Source organism: Hippichthys cyanospilos, chromosome 7, assembly GCF_059441005.1.
Source record: "Hippichthys cyanospilos isolate Australia breed blue-spotted pipefish chromosome 7, RoL_Hcya_1.0, whole genome shotgun sequence".
Classification (NCBI taxonomy): domain Eukaryota; kingdom Metazoa; phylum Chordata; class Actinopteri; order Syngnathiformes; family Syngnathidae; genus Hippichthys; species Hippichthys cyanospilos.
The window spans coordinates 16,383,118-16,394,741 of NC_142375.1; the positions used below are offsets into that span (position 1 = coordinate 16,383,118).

An 11,624-nucleotide genomic window follows, 5' to 3' on the forward strand; every position below is an offset into this window, starting at 1 on the left:
TGATAATAGTGATGAAATACAAGGGCCGTAACGGAATGATTTCAACTTAATCACCTAACTTCCTTTGTTTTGGGCTTTCCCCCTTGCCCTTGAAGGCTACAAGGCACTCCTGTGAGGATAAAGAATGGGAACCCCTAACATGTTCACACACAATTCAAATAAATACTGTAGCCTACAAGGTTCCCCAAAAGTGCATTTTCCAACTGTACAGGGAGTAGGTCAAAGGTTGTATATAATCTTCAAACGCGATCTATGTCGAGTAGTCTACTGGATCTAAAAAAAAATGTTCACGTTGCCTAATGGATTAAAATGTTTGATTCATAAAATCTTAAAAAAGATATTATGCAGTTGTTATTTTCTGTTCGGATAATGCAACGCCTGATGCAATAGCTGGAATACAATAGAAAAAACGTCAGGATAGCGAATGTCTCACATTCGCTCTCCGTCTTGATAACCGCTCGCCCACACGCCGGGGAATTCCTGACGTCACGTGAATGTTTTAAATTGATTGGCTAGCCTGGCAGGCGAAACCGTTTATTCTGGTGATGGCAAAATTACGTCATTTAAAAAAAAAAATTGAGCTGGATGATGTTAATCACCTCAAATGTATTTATATAGCTGCAGCCTGTGACAAAGTGCTTTACAGAACACAATATAAACAATTATAAACATAAATTGGCCTGGATTGAGGCTTTGTTGTGTTTGTGATTTTGTTAAACGTTCCTTCTTTTCTTTATATTGTTTTGTGTATATTTAACAGCTGGTTTGCCTTTTTTATGGGGGGGGGGGGGGGGGGGGGGGTAGGATGTAGTTTCACTTCCTCTGACTCTCAAGTATGTGTAGCTCACGGCTGCAAGCGATTGCGAAACATCTGGGAGTCTCGGAAAGTTTTCACGCCCCCGGACACTGCATAGTGGAGGAGGGGGTGGCGGCGTGAGAATAAAGCGAGGAGGGAAAACCATAACTTCCGTGGTTTTTCCTCTTGACTATGAAAGCGAACTCTCCCCTTTCACTATAAAAGGACTAGCTCGACAACACGCTTCAATCCCGTGGACCGGAACGGACTGTCGTGCAGATAAAACCGCCATCTCGTGGACAAGTTGTTGTCTTGTCCCCTCAGCCGTCCTCATATGCGCATTGTTGACACAGAGACCCAAAGACATGGATATCGAGTGTCAGGAAATTAGAAGTCGCGATCGTGGTCGTTGTCTGGACGTGTGCTTGGTCTCGTCCGTAGTCTTCCTCTTTGCAGCGCTCACTACTATGGCTGCAGCGTGCGTGCCGGTCCTGATGGAGCTTCGGTCCAAACAGGGCTCGCCCCTGCGGCAATTACAACCTCAAATGGGAGCTCTCAGTACACTCACGCAGAGTCCGGCATACAAGGTATATTTTGGATTTTTGCTTTTCAAATGTAACGTTTAACCTAAATGCTAGACAATTGCACGATTTCGCAGAGATGTGGCTTATGCCGTTTTTTGTTTTGTGTTTACAGATGCAAAACTTTGCTTTCTTGGAGGCAACCTCAAGTAAGTCTTTTTTTTCCCTTATGTGCCCTCAGCTCGACCCATTTCTCCATTGGTCGAGCTGAGTGTGCACAAAATCTACTCATTACCACTATGTTGTAATTTAACTATACATTAAGACAATGGTTCTCAAAGTGGGGTCTGTGGACCCGCGGTGGTCCGTGGCCGGACTGCAGGGGGCCAGGTTAATTGGGTAACCTTCAAAAAGTTTGAGAACCCCTGCATTAAGAGATAAAGACCGTTTCGACTCAGGAACTACCGCGTATGTTTTTGGAATGTGGGAGGAAGGTGGATTCGGCATATGAACTCTGCTAACTGCACTCAAAGCAATAAAATATTCTAGTCCAATTATTTTATTGCTGCTTTCTTATAGAATTGAGGAAAATCATTCAATTTCCATCGCCGTTACCATAACCGATCTTTGTTGATTGCTTTTATAGTAGCTCTATTGAGGATTTCAACTCAAGCAGCAATTTAGCTCCTTGTACGATTAATAGTTTATTTAAAAACATTTATAATGACAACAACTTGCCATTAAATTTTTAATTTCTGGTGATGTATGTTTAAAATATAAATTCATGGCATTTCTATAAAAAGAAGGAAACAAGTTTGCTATGCTAAATATCAGTAAACTATCTACAGTGAATGAGCTGGGCATATCATGTCATGCAATAGTTTAATTGGGTTTGGGAACCCAGGTCAGGAATGACCTAGAATGGCAGGCAGGTTGAAGGCCCCAAAACACAGGCAGATTTGCAGTAAAGATAATGATTTTATTACGTTTGTTGTTGTTTTTAAACATTTTAATAGTTTATGTTAAAAAAAATATATATATATTTTTTCAAGATGTAAAAACGAAAAAAGTGGAATAATTGAGATGATTAGATTTGGGCTTTTAGTGGAGAGGCCGTGGTTTGATCCCTGACCTGTATAACAATGTTGAAGTATCCTTGAGCAAGACACTGAACGCCCAGCTTGTCCTGACGCTTCATTATCAGTTGATCAATAAGTAGTCAGTGTAAAGCGCTTTGAGTTTCTAGGATAAAAATATGCTATACAAGTGAAAGACCAGACCAAAGACCAATTCATAACGTCACAGATTTTAATGCCTTTTTGTTATTGTTGCTTACTGCACATCAAATCTTTTCTATATCGGCTCTGAAAATAGATGCATTTATCTCCTTTTGCAGGCAAGTTGCAGAACTCAACCGTGAAGTGGGATACAGTCCCTTATGGCACTGGAGATTCAGTTGGAAGCAACTTCCAATTTGACACCAAGCAACATTGGCTGTGGCCCCGACGTGCGGGGCCTTACTTCATCTACCTGAACCTCAACCTGACCTGCACGCATAGATGCAGTGCTGCTGCAGTGCTCAGCGTGCGAGTGGGGGAGATGCTGAATTGCCAAGTAGAGCTTCTGGCAGGGTCCACGCAACAGACCAAGCGGTGCTGGACAGTTAGCTGGTTGGACGGCAACACGCAGTTGCTCACCCACATGAGCGTACCAAACGAGGGACTGCAGTACTGGAAGTTGGAACTCATTGGTTCTAATTTGGGTATGTTCTTTCTGGACTAATATGTGACGCAAGAAGCGCCTCACTATGACCTGCAAGTAACCCAACTCAAGAGCAGCGTCACGTGAAAGACTGCAGATCTCATATGTAAAAGAAGAGAAGTTGCAATCCGGGTACAGATATGGACCACACACTGACTTCCTCTTTTTGTGCATAGATATAATATATATATATATATATATATATATATATATATATATATATATATATATATATATATATATATATATATATATATATATATATTTTATATTTTATATATTTTTTGTGCATATTTATTGAAAAAGCTGGGACTGTTGCAGGTTGCTGTATGTGGAATACTATGTTATTATATGTTGAGAACACTACATTAGTGTTAATGTGCAATTTACTTTGTTTTTGAGTTACTGGCTCTCTTCATTTTATAAATGGCTTCAAGGTTGTCATCTGGATTCACTTCATAGAATGTTGGATTAACAGCATTGAGATCACAGTCAAGATAAGGTCACTGCAACGCTGACTGTAAATTATTGCTTTGGTCTTAACACATAGAAAGCCCAAGTTATGATTTAATAGGCAACGATTGCGCCGTAAATAACAAAATATTTACAGAACAGTTCAGCTGGCAAAATAAACACACATTAACAACTTAAACCTGAATTCTCACAAAACCATTCCATTTGATAAAGCTTTTTGTCCAAGCCATTCATCCAATCTCTGCACCCCTTGTCCTTATCTGATGATCAACAGTTTCTGTTCCAGCTTTCTTTGGGCCAAAGGGTGAACCAAATGGGTTGCCAGTATATATATATATATATATATATATATATATATATATATATATATATATATATATATATATATATATATATATATATATATATATATTATTGTTTGATGTTCAAAATGTTGCCTTGCCAAATGTGATGAATGTAAGTCCAATGGACAAACTGCACCACGAGGATTGTATCCATATTGACATGGAAATAAACATATGAGCTCATAAGTATTTGTATTTGTATGTGTGTGTGTATGTAAGAAAAGGAGAAAATGACGTAAGTGAAAGTAATTGAGCTAAAGTTGTACGCGGAATATTTTTAAAGTGTCGAGCTAAGGGGAAAGTTCCTCGTTGTTGCCTGTAGCGGGAACAGCGCATCACTTCCTGTTTATTTATTTTAAAGTGTGGTTTTGAAAAAAAAAAAAATGTCCGATGACACCTTGAAGTAGGGCGGACAGCAGAAAATTAATAGAAATTTGTCTCGGTACTGTGATACCTGAGCTAAATGTCATTAAGAACAAATTACAACATTTTGGATATCAATTTTTGTCTTTGAAGTGTATTAGATTTTTTTTGTATTGTATGCACAGTATTTATTTCCTTTGTTAGCATCAGACCAACTTTTAACAGGTAAGCATGCACAAATTTTAGTGGTGATGTCAAATTTATTATCATTTTTGTTGTTATTATCTTTCAACCGCAATAATACTGTATAATAAACATTTTGTTCAAACTGTTTCCAACTCCTTCATTAGGATCTTGTTGTTTATGGATGTATAACAGCAAAATATGTACTGTACAAAGCACATGTAGAAGCCTGGAAGAGCTGTAAATTCAGTGTAAATCCGTTTTTGAATTTCCTTTAGTAGATTACCACCAACCACATTCTGGCCACCGTTCATGTTGTAAGGTGTGTACAGGAGATGCAGTAGTGTTGATTTGGTGCTTACAACAGGAAATAACCCAATTATTTCAAGAGTACATCTAAACATGGTTTCTCCACTCTCCACGTTGTTTCCATATCTTGTAGATTCTTCCTATCACCTTTTTGTCATGCTATGTATGAAGAATGTTGATTTTATTTCAGGCCTTATACCTTGATGTATACAGTAAAAAAAGTAATTGGGCAATGATTTTTTTTTTTTGCTTCTGTACTTCCTCAGAATGCTTTTAAGCACAAAGCAAAATGTGAATAACCTGTAAAATTTTACCCATTTTTAAAACTTCAATTAAATATTTGAAAGATTAAAAAAATGCATACATGTTTAGAAATTTAAACCGATAGAAGTTGATTGATTGATTGGTTGATTGATTAAACATTCAAGCACATTGCAGGATTTAAAAGCAAAAGAAAAAAAATCAGTGGATGTCATACTTTAGTACAGATGTTGAAAGGGAGTAGGAAAAAGTACAAAAAGCTATGTAGTCCTACCCTATTTCTTAATTCGACTCATATCTTAATTCACTAGTAGGCTATTTATATACAATAATGAATCCCAACGTAAAAACAACAAAATGTGCTCATCTTTACATTTATACAAATACTGTAAATTTGTTATGGGCATGATTTAGAAACATATTCATGCATCAATATATCCCTTTCAAAAAAGTTTTACATATGTACTGATAATCTTATCTCAGTATATATATATCTCAGTATATGTATATATATATATATATATATATATATATATATATATATATATATATATATATATATATATATATATATATATATATATATATATATATATATATATATATATATATATATATATATATATATATATATATATATATATATATATATCAAGAATGGTTGAGTCAACCACACTGGCCTCTGTGTCTATATTCTGATCCGTCCTTTCATTTATGCATCTATCCCTTACCACATCCTGCGCTTAACACACATGTATATTGCTTTGCAGGTGCATGTTTCAAAATACATCAATAAATTTGCAACTGTGTAATGTGACCTGTAAGTCTGAGGCTTATCTGTATGTGCTTTCAGCACTTATCAGGCTTGCAAACAAACTTGGGAGTATTGATCACATACTGTGTTAATATACATAACTTTTATTCAACAAATTATCTGGTCTGAATATCAGATACATTTTTATAAGGTTACAATCATTTGCTGTTTGTTTGTTTTGTTTTTTTAACGAGGGCTTCTATACATTCAGAGAGAAATGGAGTGGTAATCACAATCAGTTAAATATTATTGTTAATTTGATATTACTTTTTTCCTTTTGTTTTCTCTTTTGAACATGTTTCTATGGAGATATCATAAAGGCCCCCATGAAATTTTCAGCAGGTCCAGGACGCAACTTATGTATACTATCCAATGTGACAAATATTTTATCTCCAGACTGCAGGTGGAAGATCCCCGCCAGGTAACTGTCCCATATATCCTCCCCCTCTGATGACTTGACATTTGAAGGCTTTGGGGTCCAGCAGCGGGACCTGGAGGAAAAAGTCAAAGTTGCACCAGAAACTGAAAGCAATCGCCCAGACAGAGAACACTTTGAAATTACTATGTAGCAAATTAGCAACAAAGGAATTCATCATGGTGTCTACTAACCTCTTCGATTTCATAAGTTCTATAGATTGGTCATATGCCACGGTGTCTTTCATCACCGTGTGCTGGATGAGAGAACACACCTCTGCAGCATTTATCTGCACTTTGGAGTAGAGGTAGTAGTAACCTTCCTTCTCCACCAACAGGCGGCCATCGTTGTAGCCCATCAAGTGGGTTACGGCGTCGCCATCTTTGTCAATCCATTGCACCACATTTTTATTACCGATGGGATTGCTGCTGCCTGATAGAAAATTGAGAAACAAGTTTATCCCAATAAATATAAGCCATATAAAACACACACAGATTTTTGAAGGTGGTCTATTGAGAGGCCTCTTCTTACCCATTAGGTGGGCAAAGGGCTTTGGTCCCAGTGGACTTTGCACTTGGAGAACCTCTTTGGAGCTTCCTGTTTCCAGAGTGGCAAATTCATCGGAATAAGATTAATTCTAGCAAATCGTTGTGAATCATCGTTGTGATCCATTTAGTAAGGATGGGCATCACAATAGATTACAGTGTTGTTAAAGTGTTGAGACATGCATCAGTCGTGTTAAAACCATTGAGTGATTGTGTCATGAAGAATTTGAAATAAGGTTGTAATACAGAGGAACACTTGACTCAGTCTCAACAAGTTTTGGTCTAAAGACGGTTAAGCTCTCATCCACACAGACGTAAGTGTTTTATGCATACAGTGGACCCCCAGGTTACGGCGTCCCTGGCTTACGTTTTTTTCATGTTACAATGTGGAATACTGAGTTATTTTGTCCCCTCTTTAAGGCATTTATCCCACTTTACGATTAACATCAACAACTGTCATGACCTGTGGGTTTAGTTGTGTTTGTTGTTTTGCCTCCCTCTTGAGGCGTTTTTAGGTAATTGCTTTTATTTCCTCTTGGCGTCGAACTCCCTTCGCTGCAACGCGTCACTACAATGCTAGTCTGCTATTGGTCGGTGTCTGGACTCCCTAAAATACGTCTGTAAGAAGCGTTCCAGAAGACCACGTACATCGACAAGCCCAACTCACCCTAACCCTAACCCTAACTATATATATATATATATATATAGTGCAGTATATTGTCCATTTTGTAAATATCTGCTTGGATTTAACTATAGATACACTTGTGTTTTAAATTAGGTTAATTTTTGATGTCATGACAATAATGCAACTTTTCCATCAATCACTTTGTAACTTTTGCTTTTTTGATTCGCATTTCATCATAAAAACCATCATGTACCTTCAGATGTCATCCGACTTTTGAAGGAGCCAACCTATAAGGGACAAAAAAAATGATACAGTTAACCTTGCGTAATGTGATTAAATCACTGTAACGCTCATTCATTCAAGCTTACCCGCTGGGTAAATGTTTTACAGTTGGACATGTTTAGACAGAGAGGATCTGACACACAGATGGAAAATGCCTGCAAGGGGGAAAGTTAGAAGGCCAGAGGAAGTCAAACAACCTAAGCTATCACAAGTTCAAGAGCAGGGAGTGTTGCTGTTGAGGTTCATAAAACAAAAGAGGACTCTCACAGTGAAGCCCTTTGAGACTGTGATTAAGGTAGGACAAGATAAATCAATTTGACTGATGACCTATGCCCTCTCGTGGGAATTTAAATGTTGTCCACACATGCATATGTCATGAGGTCTTGAAAATAGAATGGATACGCGGCTAAAGAAAATGGATGGATGGTGAACCCACAATGTCGAAACTATGATGCACCGAGATTGTGGACCACTGTATAACTTGCAGCTGTAGTAAATTGGTATGAAAAATAACTACCACAAAAACTCCATGTAGACTTTATTTATTATGTTGAGATAACGCTTCATCACAAAGTTTAGTCAAAATGGCGCTCAACTTTTTTTCAGTGATGTAACACATGAAAGCATACAAGTGTACACTAACCAGTGCAAAACATTTTTGGATGGAAAAAAAGACTTACAAAAGAGAAACGTTCTATGTGTGTTTGGTTTGTTAACCTTTCAAACTGTTTGACCCATTAAACTTTGAAACTACATTTGAATTTTATTCAGCAACTCCAGAAAATTATTTTTCACTTATCTTCTGGAAAACTGCATTACCGATGGCAATGTGCACCTGTAAAATTCTAAATAAAGACATACGATGTTGTGCAAAGATCACTATAACTTAATTTTGCAATAAAGTGCTGAATGCTCCAATTAATTTGCTCAAAATTTGAAAAAATCATTACTGCTCTGTCATGGCATTACAACGCAATAAATTAGATTTGCTGTTAAAAATGCCAGGGAACCCCTGAAGTGTTTTCACCCAAAGGATACTCATGCCATAAGAACTACTAGTTAAGAATTCAACTGAAATGGTGCAAAGGTGCAAAAAAACCCAAAACAAAAACAAAACTACCTCTTTAATAATTTAGTAGTGTCCGATTGGGTGACCACTACTTACACCTGAATCATTAACTTATATCTTAACATCATTGAAAAATAAAGTAAAAAAAAAAAGACTGCTTATCTGTTTAAGTTATTGTGTGTAAGGAATTGGAAAAGTGCAAAATACAGTATATGTAAGTTTGGGAAATCCAGCTACTGTATATTGTTCACTTGACATGTGTCAAATGGACATGTGACTAGAGACTAAGAATGTCAGGCCAAACATAATGGAAACGCTCGATTGTGTCATTCTGTGGGTCTGTGGGCCTGTGTGTGTAAGTGAGACTGAGAGTTTCTGACGTAAGGAAAAGGGAAATTTCGGCGAGACGAATGCAGTCAAAACATTTTCGTTTTCAGTCGGAAAGGCAGCTACTGTATTTAATAGCAGACATCGTCCTCACCTCGTTTTGCATGTAAAGTTTATAGACAAAACATCCCTCCACAACAAGTCCCAGCACAGCCAGCGCCACCACCAGCACAAGAAATTTGCTCCCTGTCGGAGTCCATCGCGTTTTTTTCCCAGGTCTGGGCGGGGGAAAGAAGCCGGCTTGGCTGTCCACCACAAAGACTTGGGAGTGGCTGGCCACACCACCCTCAGCCATCTCCTCGATCCCGCTCCACCTATGATGCAAATTTGGCACAAGGTCACAAGAAGCATCTGGCCAAGGAGCCAGCATGCATACTCAGAGACAAGTCTAGACATAAAAATGAAAGATAATGCCAAGAAGACCAAAAGATGACAGGTGTAAAGGGCCTCAAAAACAAATGTTGTCTGTTCCTTCCGCGCACGTGTGATGTTAAGCAACCTCACTTCTTGGAAGTGCTTACTCCATAGTCTGACTATTGCGAGCACATGAGAATAGAGGAGTCTGAGCACAGATATTCCCGTATGCTACGAGCAAAACAATATTTTTGTTTTGCAGAAAAAGAATACCTTGGATACTTGGTGCTCCTCCTGATGTTTGTTGTTGCTCAGCCACACATCCAACGGCTAATTTCCGCAACTTGGGATGAATCCAGCTAAAGAAAACAAAATCATGTAAATTGATTAAACAACCTTGTTCATGGTAGTACACGATTAAACAAACATATTGTGAGCCTTAAAATCGCCTAACCTTACAGCCGACACTGAGGCGAAACCCCGAGACACTGCGCTGCCTCGTGTATATTCTGCCAACTGTCACCAATATTGCTCGTTTCAAAAAGCTCATGTAAGGAGGAAATGAATATGACACAGGGAAGAAACAACCCAAGAGAAATGTGTTTGTGTGTGAGACACTCCCATGTTGAGTATAGAACATATAGTTATAGTTCCTCAGCTGACTCCTCCTTTTCTCACTTTTTGGATAATTTCTTGCTCTTTTTCCTCAATATTCACATTTGCGTGCATGCATTTGTTGCAGCTGACGCAAAGAGTTAATACAACCCGAATAGCTTGGTATTTTTTATACTTGAAAGTAGCATCAATAGAACATGCTAATCTTAACAATGAAAATACTATTGAAGAAAAATGAATCAATATTGTGTAACTACATGTCTTACAGTTCAAAGGGGACAAATGTTGCACCAAATTATAAGGCGTACGTTCAATGAATAGCCCCTTTTTAAAACTGTTTTCATATGTAAGGCACATCCCATTATAAGGCGCATAGAACAGGAAGCTACAGTACTGGCTGTGGTTGCATTATGCATCCACTAGATGGAGCTGTGATAATGGGAATAATCAGCAAACAATCAGACAAGTCAGAAAATCAGAAATTCAAAATAAAGATGATTTGTGGAAAGTACTATTTGATGAATGGGAAAAAATACCTCTCGATTACATTAAAAGACTATTTGGATCAATGCCAAGATAAATCAAACGTTTAAAAGAATATAATTGCGATTCAATTGAATATTAAACTCATTTTTTAATCCAATTGCAACCAAAAACCTTAAAAAATATATAGTTTTTTGATTTAAAGACAGTTTCTGGATTTATTTTACAAAATCGTTGTTTCTTTTACAAAAGCTTGTGGTTTTGGCGCCTTGCCCCCATATAAATTGCATCAAAATTGGAGCAAATATAACATAATCATAATTCTAAAAATTTTTAATAGTAAACATACATTTATAACTGAAATGCAGAGGTAAAATTTGAAGAATTCCCAATTCCCAATTAAGTTATTTGATTTTTCTGCCCCCTAGAGATGCAAACTTGCGGTTTATGCAATCTATAAAGCGCACTGGATTATAAGACACACTGTCTCACTGACTCACTGCTCTCATTTGCTTTGGCACTTTTTGAAATGGCAAAACCATAGGGTAATATTGAAATATAGTGGAAACTGTGATTGTGATCTACATACATCCTCCATGATCTCTTTTTTATAGGGTATTGTAGTACAGTACATCGCTTCTGATGTCAAAACATCAGCTTTTCTTTGCTCTCGGGCTCCTCCTGCTGTTCTGTATTGAAACTACAATTTAAAACACCAGTGTGTAATATTTAGACAGTTGTTCATTTTAAAACCCCAATATAAATTGCAATACACTGCACTCCTCACTGCTTTAGTACCATGGAAGAGTGGAACAAAACTCCTGACTTACATTCCAAAAAAATGCAGTAGTAGGTGAAAGCCAGCACATCACCAGGCCACCAAATTACAGATTTTAATTAAAAAATATTTATCAGTATTAGTATCAGAGCAACCTTTTACCCTAATTTAATTCAGCGTGCTATTTTTGTTCATATTTTAATTCATATAGCGTTCCAAATCATTTTCTAACGTCACATTTTTTG

General features: G+C 37.3%; 2 protein-coding genes across 3 annotated transcripts; one reads left to right on the forward strand and one right to left on the reverse strand.

Annotated features, from left to right (window-relative positions):
* The first annotated feature begins 1,013 nt into the window (after nt 1–1,013).
* On the forward strand, nt 1,014–3,253 carry LOC148421282 (uncharacterized). Its single transcript, XM_088420018.1, has 3 exons — nt 1,014–1,383; nt 1,493–1,526; nt 2,714–3,253. Exons 1-3 carry the CDS (start codon nt 1,162–1,164, stop codon nt 3,097–3,099), a joined length of 642 nt encoding a protein of 213 aa, XP_088276144.1. The 5' UTR covers nt 1,014–1,161; the 3' UTR covers nt 3,100–3,253.
* A 2,654-nt stretch (nt 3,254–5,907) lies between these two features.
* Nucleotides 5,908–10,047, reverse strand: tnfsf14b (TNF superfamily member 14b). 2 transcript variants are annotated; one of them, XM_088420405.1, is made up of 8 exons: nt 9,958–10,047; nt 9,777–9,862; nt 9,244–9,463; nt 7,780–7,848; nt 7,665–7,698; nt 6,773–6,838; nt 6,436–6,673; nt 5,908–6,317 (listed from the first exon to the last, which is right to left on the reverse strand). In XM_088420405.1, the coding sequence occupies exons 3-8, from the start codon at nt 9,442–9,444 to the stop codon at nt 6,128–6,130; spliced, it is 798 nt and encodes a 265-aa protein (XP_088276531.1). In that variant the 5' UTR covers nt 9,445–9,463; nt 9,777–9,862; nt 9,958–10,047; the 3' UTR covers nt 5,908–6,127. The 2 variants fall into 2 exon arrangements, with proteins under 2 accessions (XP_088276531.1, XP_088276532.1); XM_088420406.1 differs by lacking the exon at nt 7,780–7,848.
* Nucleotides 10,048–11,624: the final 1,577 nt, after the last annotated feature.

Bases quoted from the DNA above. Each gene is read 5' to 3' on its own strand.
- LOC148421282 (XM_088420018.1), top strand. From the start codon at position 1,162: ATGGATATCGAGTGTCAGGAAATTAGAAGTCGCGATCGTGGTCGTTGT. The intron at 1,384-1,492 runs GTATATTTTGGA...TTGTGTTTACAG, and splicing joins CGCAGAGTCCGGCATACAAG to ATGCAAAACTTTGCTTTCTT. The intron at 1,527-2,713 runs GTAAGTCTTTTT...CTCCTTTTGCAG, and splicing joins TTTCTTGGAGGCAACCTCAA to GCAAGTTGCAGAACTCAACC.
- tnfsf14b (XM_088420405.1), bottom strand. From the start codon at position 9,444: ATGGCTGAGGGTGGTGTGGCCAGCCACTCCCAAGTCTTTGTGGTGGAC. The intron at 7,849-9,243 runs GTGAGGACGATG...TCCCCCTTGCAG, and splicing joins AACTTTACATGCAAAACGAG to GCATTTTCCATCTGTGTGTC. The intron at 7,699-7,779 runs GTAAGCTTGAAT...TGTCCCTTATAG, and splicing joins GTAAAACATTTACCCAGCGG to GTTGGCTCCTTCAAAAGTCG.